This window comes from Gasterosteus aculeatus, chromosome 3, assembly GCF_964276395.1.
Source record: "Gasterosteus aculeatus chromosome 3, fGasAcu3.hap1.1, whole genome shotgun sequence".
Classification (NCBI taxonomy): domain Eukaryota; kingdom Metazoa; phylum Chordata; class Actinopteri; order Perciformes; family Gasterosteidae; genus Gasterosteus; species Gasterosteus aculeatus.
Genome location: NC_135690.1, coordinates 11569714 through 11583672, shown reverse-complemented (window position 1 = coordinate 11583672; position 13959 = coordinate 11569714). Strand labels below are relative to the sequence as shown.

At 44.4% G+C, this 13959-nt stretch overlaps 3 protein-coding genes across 3 annotated transcripts; all 3 read right to left on the bottom strand.

Moving 5' to 3' along the window:
* Positions 1 to 1764: 1764 nt before the first annotated feature.
* LOC120816439 (forkhead box C1-A) lies at positions 1765 to 3986 on the bottom strand. Its single transcript, XM_040172042.2, has one exon. The coding sequence runs from the start codon at positions 3690 to 3692 to the stop codon at positions 2283 to 2285; it is 1410 nt and encodes a 469-aa protein (XP_040027976.1). The 5' UTR covers positions 3693 to 3986; the 3' UTR covers positions 1765 to 2282.
* A 3517-nt stretch (positions 3987 to 7503) lies between these two features.
* LOC120816557 (forkhead box protein F2) lies at positions 7504 to 11416 on the bottom strand. The gene is made up of 2 exons (XM_040172258.2): positions 9109 to 11416; positions 7504 to 8058 (listed from the first exon to the last, which is right to left on the bottom strand). Exons 1-2 carry the CDS (start codon positions 10076 to 10078, stop codon positions 7889 to 7891), a joined length of 1140 nt encoding a protein of 379 aa, XP_040028192.2. The 5' UTR covers positions 10079 to 11416; the 3' UTR covers positions 7504 to 7888.
* A 195-nt stretch (positions 11417 to 11611) lies between these two features.
* Positions 11612 to 13596, bottom strand: LOC120816558 (forkhead box protein Q1). The gene has a single exon (XM_040172259.2). It carries the CDS (start codon positions 12652 to 12654, stop codon positions 11842 to 11844), a length of 813 nt encoding a protein of 270 aa, XP_040028193.1. The 5' UTR covers positions 12655 to 13596; the 3' UTR covers positions 11612 to 11841.
* Between the last annotated feature and the right edge of the window lie 363 nt (positions 13597 to 13959).

The window sequence follows — 13959 nt, the reverse complement described above, 5'->3', positions numbered from 1 at the left end:
GTCTCCCTCTCTGCCTTTTCCGTCTCATGAAAAACGATTCCAGCTCTCTGATTGAATTTTATTCCTTCCTGACCTGCTCTATTCTGTGAGAGCGCAATCAATCTTTCGGCTAACACGACGTTTGTTTATTAGGCCTCAACTCAGGAACGTATAACGACTTTTATGAGCCTGATTATAGTTGGTGCAATCGGGGAGCTGTGAAAGACAAAAGAGCAGCATTTATATATATATATATATATATGTTGTTGTTGTTGTTGTTGTTGTCTGCCTTGCCAATGAGGTCCGTATAGTCTGGGATAAGCAGGTGGCCTCCAGTTAATTTGAGTTGAAAATGCTCTGTTTTGATGTGCCTTGTTGGCGTGCGCTCTCCGGGGGGAATAGGAGGACTGAGCCAACCAGCTTTCTATTTCTATTTTGCAGAAAAGTCTCTCGGAATCGACATTCTATTTGTTTTGGACTGAATTACGACTCGGTCTGTCAGTGCGTGCAGGACGTTGCCTTGCACTCTGTTGTTTCTGTTGAAAGGGGAGAAAAAAGATGCACGAAGCATCTTGTATTGTTGTCAAAAAGTTCGACAGGAAATTCAGCACATCCCTTGGGAAGGTAAAAGTGCCAACTATTGACGAGTATAATTGTTATGATGATGGGTATAATTAGTATTATGAGTATTGTCGTCATCATATTTTAACATTTTTTAGTATTAACAAATTGATAATTACTCATAATTGTATTATCATTATTACTAGTAGTGGTCATTTTGTTATTATAATTTTATTAAAGCTAAAAAAAATTAAAGCTAAAATATTATAGTTATCATTGACATTGTCTTTTTACGGTCTGTGGCCACGCGTAATTTTAGGCATACCTCACGCACCAAGCAATATTATTTCAATATATTTCTTTCTATTTGTTGTAATGTTTGCTTGATACATATTTGGAACAAATGAAAGATAAATAGAAAATATTAATTAAAAACCTGCTTTGATCGTCGGGACAATAAAAGTGTATAAATAATTGCCGTTAATATAAGAAAGCCTATTTCAAAGGAATGTATGGGTTACCATTTAACGTTATTAAGATAAATAGTTTCCCATTCATTATTGTCACTGAAATAAACAACATTTGAGGAGGAAACTGCCAAATTAAATAAACATCAATCTGACATTTCGAATAATGGGCCGATTTAATACATACTCCTTGTTGCATTAAATGTCCAACAAAAAAAACAAAAACCAGAATGTGTCATGACGGTGAACGTCAGGCCGAATAGAATTCAACACCAAAAGTGAAGTGACAACGGGGACTATCTTTGGCATGTGTGGTATGATATTAAGTAAGCACTGGTATACGCCAGTAAACACACAACGCAATCCAAAACAAAGTGGTGCTGTGTGGAGGCTGGTGAAGGCCTCGGGTCAGCATCATCTCAGTCACCCTTTAAGTCATGTTAAATGGAACACAAACCCAAACAGTGCATGCTATTTTCAATGTCAAAATGACCAAACTACGGACGGTTTCTCTTTTTGACGCGTGTATGTATATATTTTGTAAGTAAATGCCAGGGAAGTATTACAAATAATTCTGGTTGATGCCAAATGCACTATGAGGAACGCACAGAATCAAATAAATTAAAAAAATAACTAAATCCCAGAGCGTAAATTCAGATTATTAAGGAGGCCTATTTCTTTTACAAAAAAACTAGCATGAGCCAGACTAAATGTAAAATACCACTATCCTGGGAGTCTGTAAGAAACGAGGCGTAACTTTAACTCACATAAAATGAAAATTTATTAAACAAACAAACAAATCCTTCAGCATACTTTCCAACAAATGAAGAATCTTTAAAATGATACGGCGATATACACGTTCCTTTTTCTTAATTTTTATATTGGAACAATTGTTTGGACAAGTAAGGCAATTCAATTTAGAAACACTTTTGGGGTGTTTGGTCCACAATATCTGGCTACATTTTTAGAAATAAATTACTATATGCAATTTACACGTCCATGAAAACTGTCATATTTAACATATCACAGAAAGTCACAAAAGCGAAGAGAGACTTACGTGTTATTTGCAGTAACACTGTTGTTTAGAGAGCAAAAAACAGAGTCTTTCTGTTTTTTTTCGGGGGGGGGTTGTTCTGTCTCATATTAGTCCATATGGTGTCGGCAGGAGAGCGGGCTTGAGGACACGTTAGATTTTACTTGGAAGAGTTCAAACACCGTGAGGAAAATTACGAGCCTATTTGTTCTTCTATTTGTATTTTTTTGTATTTTTTTTGGTCAGAACTTGCTGCAGTCATACACAAACGCTCCCGAAGTGCGATAGATGGGTTGGCTCGGTGGAAACGACATCTGACAGCTGTTATTCCCATTCACCGGTGAATTATTCAAGCCAATTCTTTGGGATTCAAACATCTCTCTGACCGAATGAAAGTTCTGCTGCTGCGCCGGGTACGCTGCGCCCAAGTGGCCCAGGTCTCCGTACCATGAGGTCAGCCTCCCTTGGTGGGGATGGTGGCCCTCCTGCACCGAGTTCAGATTAGCGTGGCTCATGGGAGATGAGGTGGTGGTCACCGAGTAATCTGGCAACGTTTCGTCCACGGAGGTGCTCGGCGCCAAGTGGCTAGACCTGTCCCCGGCGTACAAACTCATGGCCTGCATGTTGCAATGATAGGTGCCGTTGGAGGTAGTGGACATGGCGCTCTGGTTGCACGGTGAGCTATAGACAGACGTCTGATTCGGAGAATAGTTTAAGGACAAAGCCGGTGCTATACCCGTCCTGCCGGAGCCGTTGAGGCTGGGGGCCAGCTCCGTGGCACCTTGCGGAGACCCCCGGAGGGACGTCATGATGTTGTCCACGCTGAAGCCCTGCGTCGAGGCCTGCCCGTGGTGCTGGTGGTGCTCCGAGCCGTCCATGCCGATGGACCTGTTGGAGGGGATGCTGTGAGGGCTCCCGCTGGACATGCTGCTGCTGCTGTCCGGGCTCTCGATTTTGGGCACCGCGCTCAAAGAGGGCGAGTCGGACTGCGGCGGCGTGACCGTCCCGTTCTCGGTCTTAATATCCTGGATCCTCACGGGCTTGGAGCCCTGCACCGGCTGCTCCTGCTCGCGGCCTTGCCCCCTCGGCGGCATGTCCTTCTGCAGCCGCTCTTCTTTCTCTTTCACGACGTCCTTCTTTTTGAACCGCCGTCTCCTCCTCAGGAAGCTCCCGTTTTCGAACATGTTGTAAGAGTCCGGGTCCAGGGTCCAGTAGCTGCCCTTGCCGGGCTTCTTATCGTCACGGGGCACCTTGACGAAGCACTCGTTCAGCGACAGATTGTGCCTGATGCTGTTCTGCCAGCCCTGCTTGTTGTCTCTGTAAAATGGAAACCTCTCCATGATAAACTGGTAAATCCCGTTGAGGGTCACCTTCTTGTCGGGCGAGTTCTGGATAGCCATGGTGATGAGCGCGATGTAGCTATAAGGGGGTTTGACCATATCCTTGGGCTGGGGTTGGGGGGTGTACGGTCCATACGCCCGGGCCATGCTGGCGGGGTACTGGTCATGGGCCGCGTGGGAGTACATGTTCATGGGCGCGGGCATCCCGGTGTACCCCCCGCCGGCCGCGGCCCGGTAGTAGCTCGGGTCGCTGCTGATGTAGGGCACGACGCCGAGGGAGTTGGGGCTGGAGACGGAGTAGCGAGCCTGCATTGTCTTCGGGCTTGGAAATAAAAGCTCCAGAAATACGCAAGAGACGGAGAGAGCTCCACTTGTTCCTCCTCCCAAAATCACAGTTCCGCGCTGCTCAGTTTAAAAAGAAGAAGAAGGAGAAGAACGAAACTGGATCTCAGCCGCCGTTCAAGCCGTCCCCATCCCCGCGTCTCTATGGGAGTCAAATTAAAAAAGTTCTGAACTTTGGACATCCGTCACCACGCAGGACTTTTTGGGGCAGTTTCTTTCCTCCTTTTTGGTGCCAGCGAAGCTCCTCCCAGAAGAGTGCGCGAGACGTCCAATGGGAAGCGAGGGGGGGGGGGGGGGGGGGGGGGGGCGGCTCTCGGGACGCACTTGGGGGCGTTTAAGGAGGAGGGAGGAGGGAGGTGGGGGGGTGTCGGTAACTGCCAGCCTTCTGCCGCCGAGACCCTCAGAAAGTGAGAGACGAACTCACAACCGCGCACTTTGTAACACATCATAATGTTACAGCATTGGATTTATTTGCAAATCTCCCCAAAGCAACGAAAAAATAACAATTTACGAAAGGCCATTTAACTTTTTATATGTTATGCTTTCTCGTTTGTAATAATAGAACATATACTGGCACCAGTACGCTAATATGTGTCGTTTGCCTCCCGTTTTACGGTCACAATAAATGCATCGTGTTGGTTAAAAGGACCCAACGCCGGCAAGCAGGTGACCGGGAGATGAAAGCGGGCCGGAGGGACGCGTCGCTGGGAAGTGGGCGGCGAAGTGAGCTCTCATTACAACGGGAATTAAAGGACGGTTTGGTCCGCGAGTGGCCTGAGGTGTGAGAGTTTACTCAACACCAGCGAACCAAACGGGAGGAGGGTGACACCTCACACGAAAAGGGTTTGAATATCTGCCGGGGCCTTATCGAGAATTGTGACCTCCTCGTGATTCACACACAAGGAACTCCATTCGTTAAAAATAAATAAATAAATAAAAAAACGTCCCCAGGGATTTATCGGGTGTTTTACGGAATGCCGTATGGTTATTATCGCGAAGCTGTGGTTTGAAATAAAAGAAGATCGTGATCAAAGATTGGCAGAAGCCGACCCTGAAGGCCTCCGCGTGGCCTGCTGTAAAGGCGACTGCGCATGAAATTGTTAATGGCCACTGCGAGGCAAAGTTACAGTCCTAATATCGACATAATCCTCTGCAGGTCCTATTAATTAAATGTCCGTGCAGTGGCCTGCTGCTCCGCCGGTTTCTCCTTACATGGACCCGGGCATGAACTTTTTCCTCCGCCCCGGGCTGTTTACACAATTCACCACGGGCTTTTTTACTTAATGCGCCGGCCTGCCCACCCAGTTCTACTGAAAGGTTCCTTTATTTGATTTGAGCGTCGAAGAACACGATAGATAATAAAGAAACAAATAAAGCAAACAACGTTGGGAGTATGTTGATTTGTTTGGTTTTTTTGTCTAATATAATGAAGACACCGTCGTGGTTGTAAAGTAATATAATTGATTCTACAATTCAATTATAGTGTTAATTATTTTGTTCCTCTTAATCTTCCCCCATTGTGAATTTTGTGTTTTCCACAAACAATAGACTATAGGTGTTAAAAAAACAGCATTAACATAACTATTTAGTTTATTATAGATGGTACATGAGGCCGTTGGCTGTGAATTAAATCAAATGGATGGTCCCATAAAAACAATTAACGGGATGAGCGAGACAGAGAGAGAGAGAGAGAGAGAGAGAGAGAGAGAGAGAGAGAGAGAGAGAGAGAGAGAGAGAGAGAGAGAGAGAGAGAGAGAGAGGGAGGTAGAGCAGCTAGGTGGGTGAGACTCCTTGACGTCGTTGTTGTTAAAAAGCACTGTTAGCTGCCATTGCTACTAAAGTCTCTTCAAAAATAGGAGGTTGGCTCCCTCTAGTGGTCACAAAGGAAAAGTTAGAAATCCTTAGTTGCTCCCAGCCTACACTGTGATTTGAGTCATTTGAAACCGTCATAAAGTCCATTGTTTAGTGGCCACCAAACATTTTGTAAGACGATTGATGAACCCATGTGATGAGTGCATTAAAAAACGCCCAAGATACTCGTAGGTTCCTCAGCTATAAACAATATAACTATATATAGGTAATGATGTCACTAAAACATCACTAAATCAGACGTTTCCCTTTCCAAGAAATATGTGCGTCTCTATACTACTGAGATGAATATTGCTGGTGAGCTATTAACTATTTAGCGTGTATCTATATGTGTGTGTGTGTGTGTGTGTGTGTGTGTGTGTGTGTGTGTGTGTGTGTGTGTGGTGTTACCATATCGCGCAGTGGTGACTATTAGAATATTAATAAGACGCTACTGCCCCCTCGTGGTATTCATCAGTATGGCAGTTTAGCGCAGCCGAGTTCAGACTGTCCTGATCGTCAATTAAGAATCACCGATTTCAAGAGAAACGTACAGCCTTAACACCCGATGTATGGCATTGGTGCCAATGCTATTGGTGTCCTCAATGACATTTATAGACTTTTTGATAAACAATTCTTCACAATGAACCGACGAGGTGTTTTATTGTGTATTATTTGGGTTTGCTGTTTTGTGACATTACATGTATCAAAGAATGCACATATCCAACGTGTTGCACTGGATGAAGATATCATTTAAGTAACTGAATGATGCTGTCTCACCATAAAACCATTGTTCCAGTTCCAGAGAGAAATCTGTCACACAAAGTTACCCCAATGACCGACACGTCATTCAGTGCTATTGTCAATAAACACCTGAGGTATTCATTTGTGTTAATCAAGTGAACTACTTCTTATCTAATGTCTGCCGCATTGTTTAACATGAATTACATTATTTCTGATCTTATCCACCAATGTCTTTCAGACTGAGACTCAATATTACAATTACAATTATATATTATTACAATCCAAGCACAGCTTTGCATCTGATCTCTCACGCTGTCTTGCTCATTATCAAATGAAAACACTTTGATTTATTCTGAAAAAATAGTGTGTAAAGGACTTGCGTGTGTGTGTGTGTGTGTGTGTGTGTGTGTGTGTGTGTGTGTGTGTGTGTGTGTGTGTGTGTGTGTGTGTGTGTGTGTTCGTCAACATGTTTTGTAACTGAAAGCATTTATGTGTACAAACATTTTTTGACGATGAAATGTCGACTTCTTTGATGAAAATGAACGTGGAAAGATTTGGCGATCCAATCGGTACTATTAATCAGGTCAAAGATGTGCTACACTGTATTGCAGGTAACCATAGTAACCTCACTGTTGGTCAAAGAGTTGCCATATCTGTGAGCAGTTATATAAACGGACAAGTCTGACTACACCTTTTAGTCACCACGAGGTGGCGCTACAGTCACGTGAAAACCAACAGAACGAAACAACACCGATTGGGTTCATCTCAACTTCTAGGTCAGAGTTGGTTATGAAATGTTTTGCCGTCTTCTTTTCAGTTTAGTTATGAATATATACATAATAAGAACAGGTAGGATTCTTAAAATGTTCATTCAACTGTTTTTTCTGTGTGAAGGATTATTATTATTAACTTCACTATCGTCACTTCACTAACACAAAATATATGATTCGTTTTGATTTAAAAAACACCTCATCCTTCCTCATGTACTAAACTGATGATGAACCCGTGGTGTAGCTCAATGGGGTCTTTAAAGAGGACCTTTTGATTTTTCTTCAAGGCATATTTTGAAAAGCCATTAAGAAAATTTGTATCTTTTGTCTTTGTGTATGATTTTGGATACATATATAACCATAATAATAATAACATGATATACAACATGATATACAACATACTGAGAAAACGCCCCGTATAAAAAATGTTTTATTGCTAATGCCTCAAAATCATCCTTGAAAAAAAACATCTTTAATGGACAAATGCAAGAAATCAGCGACAATCTCAGCATTTTTCAGGAATACGAAATGTGTAGATGAAAAAAAAGAATCCAAGATGTGCGTATTTTTTTTGCGTAACATTGTTGATGTTGCTTCCTCATATCAATTAGTATGAGAGTGCCAGAACAAATCATCTCCTTATAACCATTAACAGTTTAAAGAAAACGTCCAAGTTTACTGCCATTGACTCCAAAGGAAAACACATTGGCCACTTTCACTGAAAGTCACCAAATAGTCTGTTAAAATGACTCCACCCGACGGTTCCGTTTAGCAGAAGAAGTCCGTTCTGTCCTTGTTGTTGTGTCACATTACGCATGGCTTTACGTCCTGATAGACACCTTGGTGGTGGTGCAGCTGGTGATAGTACGATGCGCCGGCGCCGGGGTGGAGGGAAGAGATGCCATTTAGGTTCAAAACCAAGTCCTTCCTTTCACTCCCAGGAGCCGAGTGGCCGGAGTACCGAGACAGTCCCCCTGGAAACACACACATCAAGTCCAATCATTTCCTTTCATCCAACTGGATTATCTTCATTACATAATTATAAAAGCAAGTCTTCGGCTGGGAGGCAGCAAAATGTTGTCTTTATTTATCAATAATGTAATCTCATATAGGTCCATTTATCATTTCTAATTATAATGAATTGTGCATACACACATCTTAGAGTGTGTGTTTTCCGTTTCAACTGCTACAAATAGTGAATGCAAATAGGTTTTTGCACAGATGTATGCAGCCCTTTTTCAGAAAGCAAATCTTCCTTATTAATCAAAAGTATATATTTTCACAACGATGGATTTCACTATTTGTTCATGCGTATCAATAGCTTGTGATGTTATAAACCAACATTCGGAGTGGGAAGTGGTTCCCCTGTTTGTTGTTATGCACCTTTAGGAAAAACGTAAAAGACTTCAAACAAGAAAACTCCTTTACTTGGATTATCCTGATTATCATCCATGTTGAAGACCTACAGCTGAAATCAATAAATTATTATTTTAGTATTTTTCGATGGACATTGTGGCAGCGTGTTCAATGCCGTGTTCGTTGCTTTCTTCACATGTCTTTATCATAAACTGCTTTTTATTTCGTTATTTAGGCTATTTTTGTACCTTACACATCACAGAGGCCTTAAATGAAGGCCTGGGTGAAAATGCAATAACATGGTAAAAAAAATCTATCATATAATCATATATATATATATATATATAGGTGACATGGTAAGAGAAAATTTTGCACATTAACACAGAAAATTACAATAGGTCTAAATGTGCAACGTTTTTTTGCTGCACTGCATCGATCACATTCTCTGATACTTTTTTCTTTACTTTTTTTTCCCTACATTCAATAAAAAATGCATTGTGACAATCAAAGCTCTATAGAGCTGTCGGTAATTATACTCTTCAATGTATGTGATGGCTGAAAATCAGAAATGTGTATTTCATTTTAGTTAACAGCTCACTACAGTTCACCATATACACTTGAATTCACAGGACGTCGTCACGTGTCAGGACGCCATGTCAACGCTGTACCTGAGATGTCCGTGGAGTCCCGTGCGTTATGGCGCAGATAGCCTTGATCCAGAGAGTACGAGGACATCCCCGCGTGCGCAGCAGAAGAAGTGGGACTGCTCGTTGCCACCGACTGATGTTTGATGTACGAAGACACGCCAGGTGAACTCCAGTGCGAGGACGCGTTTGCATACGGAGACTGACAGTCCAAAGTGCCTGCCATCGGCGGGGAGGACTGCAGCGGGCTGCAGCTGCTGTCCGGGCAGTAGTCCCCGCTGGAGGCCACCTGACACGCGGCCATGTGCGATGACCCGGAGCCCGATGACATGTGTGAGACGTGAAGTCCTCCCCCGTGGCCTCCCTCGAAGCCAGCCGGCACCGTGTTGCCCATCAGGTCCACGTTGTAGCTGTTGCGGCTCGCCAGTGAGGCTGACGGCGTTTGGAAGTCAAAGCTTTGCGGCAGCACGGACGCACCGAAGCCGATACCGTTCATCATTCGGTACATCGGCTTCATAGCTTGGCATTTCCTACGGAACCCGCGAGGTCTGCGACGAAAGGAGCCCTCCTCGAACATGAACTCACTACTCGGGTCGATGGTCCAGTAGTGTCCCTTGCCCGGTCTACCGAGACCTTTGGGCAGCTTGATGAAACACTCGTTCAGAGACAAGTTGTGTCTGACGGAGTTTTTCCATCCCTGGTACGAACCCCTGAAGAAAGGAAAGCGGACCTGCAGGAATTGATAGATTTCACTCAGCGTTAGCCTTTTGGACGGCGAACTTTGAATTGCCATGACAATGAGGGCGATGTACGAGTAGGGAGGCTTTTCGGGACGCCTCAAGCCGGAATTTCCCTTTTTCCATTTGGGCGGTGCATTGCGCGCGCTCTCCATCACTGGCTGCGCGCTCGGCGGAGCTGCATTCAGAGCAGGAGCCGCTGCGCTGGAGCGAGAATTGGATGGATCCAAACGGTGCTTCGAGGTCTCGGTCGTCATGGTTGCGCCTCTGCTTTTTTTTGGGTAATCCGTTCCCTGTTGGGACTCTATAACACCTGAGCAAATAACGTTTCGTATGTATATATATAAAAATACAGATTTATTATTAAAAGGTCAGTGTCCCTCTGCGTTTATAAGCGCGGGGAAATCAAGAAACGCCATCCGCTGTTCTCTCTGCGTCTCTCTCACTGTCCATGGCTGGCAATACTCCCACAAGAGAGGGAGGGGGGGGGGGGATATGTCTCCTCCACTTTCCTTGCGCATATCCAACCGACCAAACACAACCCGACCGCCTATCAATTTCTAAATCTCTCTCTGCCCCTCTAACCCCCCCACACCCAAAAAAAAATCCCTCCAAGAAATCGCTTCCCTCCCCATTTGGCCGGGATCCAGACTAGAAGCCGGACACGGCGCAGTGGAGTAAAACAAATCTCCTCCCACGACTCGCTTTCCCAAACACCTCCGAATTCATTCATCGGGCTCACATTCGGAACGATGATCTCTCAAACTCGAACGAATAAAGAGAAACTCTTCGAATGATTTATTTTGTTCTCGTGTAGCTTTAAAAAAGAAAAAAATACAATGGCTGCTACAGTGGTTTTAATGTGTTGGTGTACACAAAAGCAACCAATATCAGGGAGTAAAGAGACTTGCAGTGTTCGTTTGTTTGGGATCTGTTCAAGGTAATAAGCTGACATGAGAGGAAGCGGGTCGATGTACCACACACAGCGCACAAGTGTCAGCTTACCTCCTTCAGCCCGTTTTACATCCCTGGAGAGATGAATTGAAAAAAACTCTAAAGTTGTAAGGACCAATTGAGATAATTATAATAAAAATATATACTGTATACGTATGTTTCTCCGTATTGTGGAACGTTTGCTACATGTCCTTTTTGGGGCTTGGTGAAGTAGTCGCCAATAATAAAGTAAATTCGCACAACAGCAAACCAACATCAAACCCGCTGCCCCGCTGCGTCCAGGATACACAGCTCTAGTCTGAAAGGAAATTGACTTTCTAGCCTCAGAAGAATAGGCCTAGGAAGACATTTCTTCCTATTGTGGATTCCAGTTGAGTTCGCGCAGGATGCCCCATTTACAAACGCTTTCCTGCGCATGTTGGGGACTGAGGCGACAGCTATTTGCAGCGCCAGACACGAAGCATAAATATTGGATGCTCCTTGGATATTGGATGAACGAAACTCTTCTAAGTTCTTTTTGGATCATACAAAAGACCATTACTATAACTGTTAGAATATAATATGTTTTCGTTTTGTTTTATTGTATTGTCATTATTGTTCTTATAGTGTTGTATTGATGTCATTGTTATAATAAACTGTTACTGGAGGCCGTCCTAAATATTTAAGGAGAAAAACCTGACCTTTCAACCTAAAAGTGTTTACAACATACAGCTGGCCCTCAGAACACAAAGTAAATATATTTTTTAAACGGTCGTCTGTCCATTTGGTCACCAGAAATAACGACTTGCCTTTATTTTGAATTTCGCAACATCACAACAACACAGAACATCAGTATGTTTTTTTAACATTTTTTATTTGTTATTTAATGACAGTCAAAGTGCACGTTTTCTTATCAACATGAATGGTCAGTCCAGTAACATTCTCCACAAATAGTACGTATCAAAAATCAAATCTGATAATTAGAATGTACAAAAATAAGAGTAACACATTGCTAGCACAATACAGTCCAATCAGTTTCCAATTCTCCCGAGTGTCCATCTCACGTGCACACTGATTACTCGAAGCATCAAATTAAATAGATGTTTGACGCATGCGCAGAAAATGAGTCCACATAACAGGCTGGCTTAAAATACGGAAATGAGGCAGCGGGCGTATTTGAAAGAGGCATCATCAGGTCACTGTAGGTCGGCCAGGTGATGGCGGGCTGCACAGGTAGACGAACCTCGTTTGAGTCCCTCTTGAACGGCTCGCTGAGGATGCTGTCTATCGCAAAGGAGCTAGTGAACTTGACGCGCGAATCCGTTTTGGGGGCGGACGCGGACTGGCGAACGCCCCGCGGCTCCTCGGTGACCTCGGACACCTTTGGCTCCCTGGTTGGGAACTTTTTACCGATGCGTTTCCTCCGGCGCCCGAACACCCCGTCGGCGAACGTGTATTCGCTCTGGGGATTGAGCATCCAGTAATTGTCCTTCCCCCAAGGCCTGGACGCGTCCCGCAGCACTTTGATGAAGCAGTCGTTCAGCGACAAGTTGTGCCGAACCGAGTTCCTCCAGCCGGTGTAGCTGCCACGGAAGAACGGAAACCTCTTCATCAGGTAGTCGTTTATTCCCGCCAAAGTCAAACGTCCGGCCGAAGAGTCCCGGATGGCCATGGCAATGAGAGCGATGTAGGAAAACGGCGGTTTGGGTCTCCGTGCGTACGGCTTGGACTTGGCAATGGCGCACGGTGTAACAGGTGGAGGGCTGCGAGTCACGCAGTCCCCGTCCGAGCCCAGCTCCTCCTCAGCGGAAAGAGGGGAGCGCGCACTCCCCTGCGCATCACCGGACATCTGGGGATGCTTCATGGCGTAGTGGCTCCCACACAACACCTCCAGCTTCATGCTCTTTGCGAAAGAACCGTCCTCGCTGTATTAAACCCTTTTGCGAGGTGCTCTCCGCGTAATGTCACGGATCTCGCGTGCGTCAAGAGGCGCACGGCTTTGGAGTGGATCCGATGAAGTCCTTCGTATCTCTCATACCTGGAGGAGTGCGGCAGCCAGTCTCACCTATTGATCCGCGTGAGCTGCTGTTTATATGCGGCTCACCTCGGGGCCAACCCAAGAGGGCGGGGCTAAAGCATTTCCAAACATTTGAAGTATCACAAAACATTTTCACCTTGTAACATCCTGATTGAAATGTCATGAAACGCTCATAGTATAATCTTCAATGTAAAGACGAGTCAGAGCAGTATTATGCAGTATATTATGTATTATGACTTTCTCACCTGTGAAATGGGATCTGTCTGACTTTTTCACCTGAGACAACCAGGTGGCGCTGCCTTGGAATATGAAGGTGTGCCGCCTGCAGGTACAATTTCAGGCAGCAGTGTAGTCCGTAAGCCGCCCTTTCATAGATGGAAATCTTTGCATTCTAATTAAACTAAAACAAAACTCAGAAAAGATGCTCCGCGTAGGTCTGTAGACACAAATCTGCTGTTGGGATTTATTTTCTTTTAAGAATGAACCTCCTTAAGGTTTTGGATGGAACAGGGGCTGGCCGACTATTGTGATGTCATTTCAAGGAGTGCAATTATGACAACAAAGCCAACAGGTGAACATACACCCATTGAACATCATGCCCCTAATAGCTCATGTCTTTCATTATCAGTCAGTCCTGAGCCCCACATCCCGGATACGTTCTCCCCCCACTCACTCCCTCAGGTTCATCCTGCAGTCATGTTGAACTCAACAAACTGTATAATTGGTAGTCTTACTTCCTGCAAATCCCTGTGGTTAAATGCTTGCTCTGTCACCAACATGCAAATAAAAACAACGTCATGCATCAACTGGAAACCAATGTTGACATTGCGAAAACTACTGATATGTTGTTACTGCGCCTGGTGGTTTAACTTTTGTTATGCAAACTAAATGTGTCAGGCAGTTTCTTTTTTTTTTCATGCAGGCTGCGAATGTTTGTGCTGGCGTGGATGTTTTGATTTTTCAGATATGTTTGTGTTGTCTGTGACTCCAAGTCCAGGGTGAAGTCGCTATTTTGAAAGGTGGCATGTGAAAGACGGATTGCCACACGCTTACCATATAATGACAAGAGTTTAAATACCTGGTATTCATTCTGCTCCCTGCATGTAGCAGCTTGTGTCCGTGAGTTCTTCTAGTATGAAAGCTTTACAGGTGGAACCACGGGGTAAT

Bases quoted from the DNA above. Each gene is read 5' to 3' on its own strand.
- LOC120816558 (XM_040172259.2), bottom strand. From the start codon at position 12,654: ATGAAGCTGGAGGTGTTGTGTGGGAGCCACTACGCCATGAAGCATCCC.
- LOC120816557 (XM_040172258.2), bottom strand. From the start codon at position 10,078: ATGACGACCGAGACCTCGAAGCACCGTTTGGATCCATCCAATTCTCGC. The intron at 8,059-9,108 runs GTACAGCGTTGA...GTGTGTTTCCAG, and splicing joins GGACTCCACGGACATCTCAG to GGGGACTGTCTCGGTACTCC.
- LOC120816439 (XM_040172042.2), bottom strand. From the start codon at position 3,692: ATGCAGGCTCGCTACTCCGTCTCCAGCCCCAACTCCCTCGGCGTCGTG.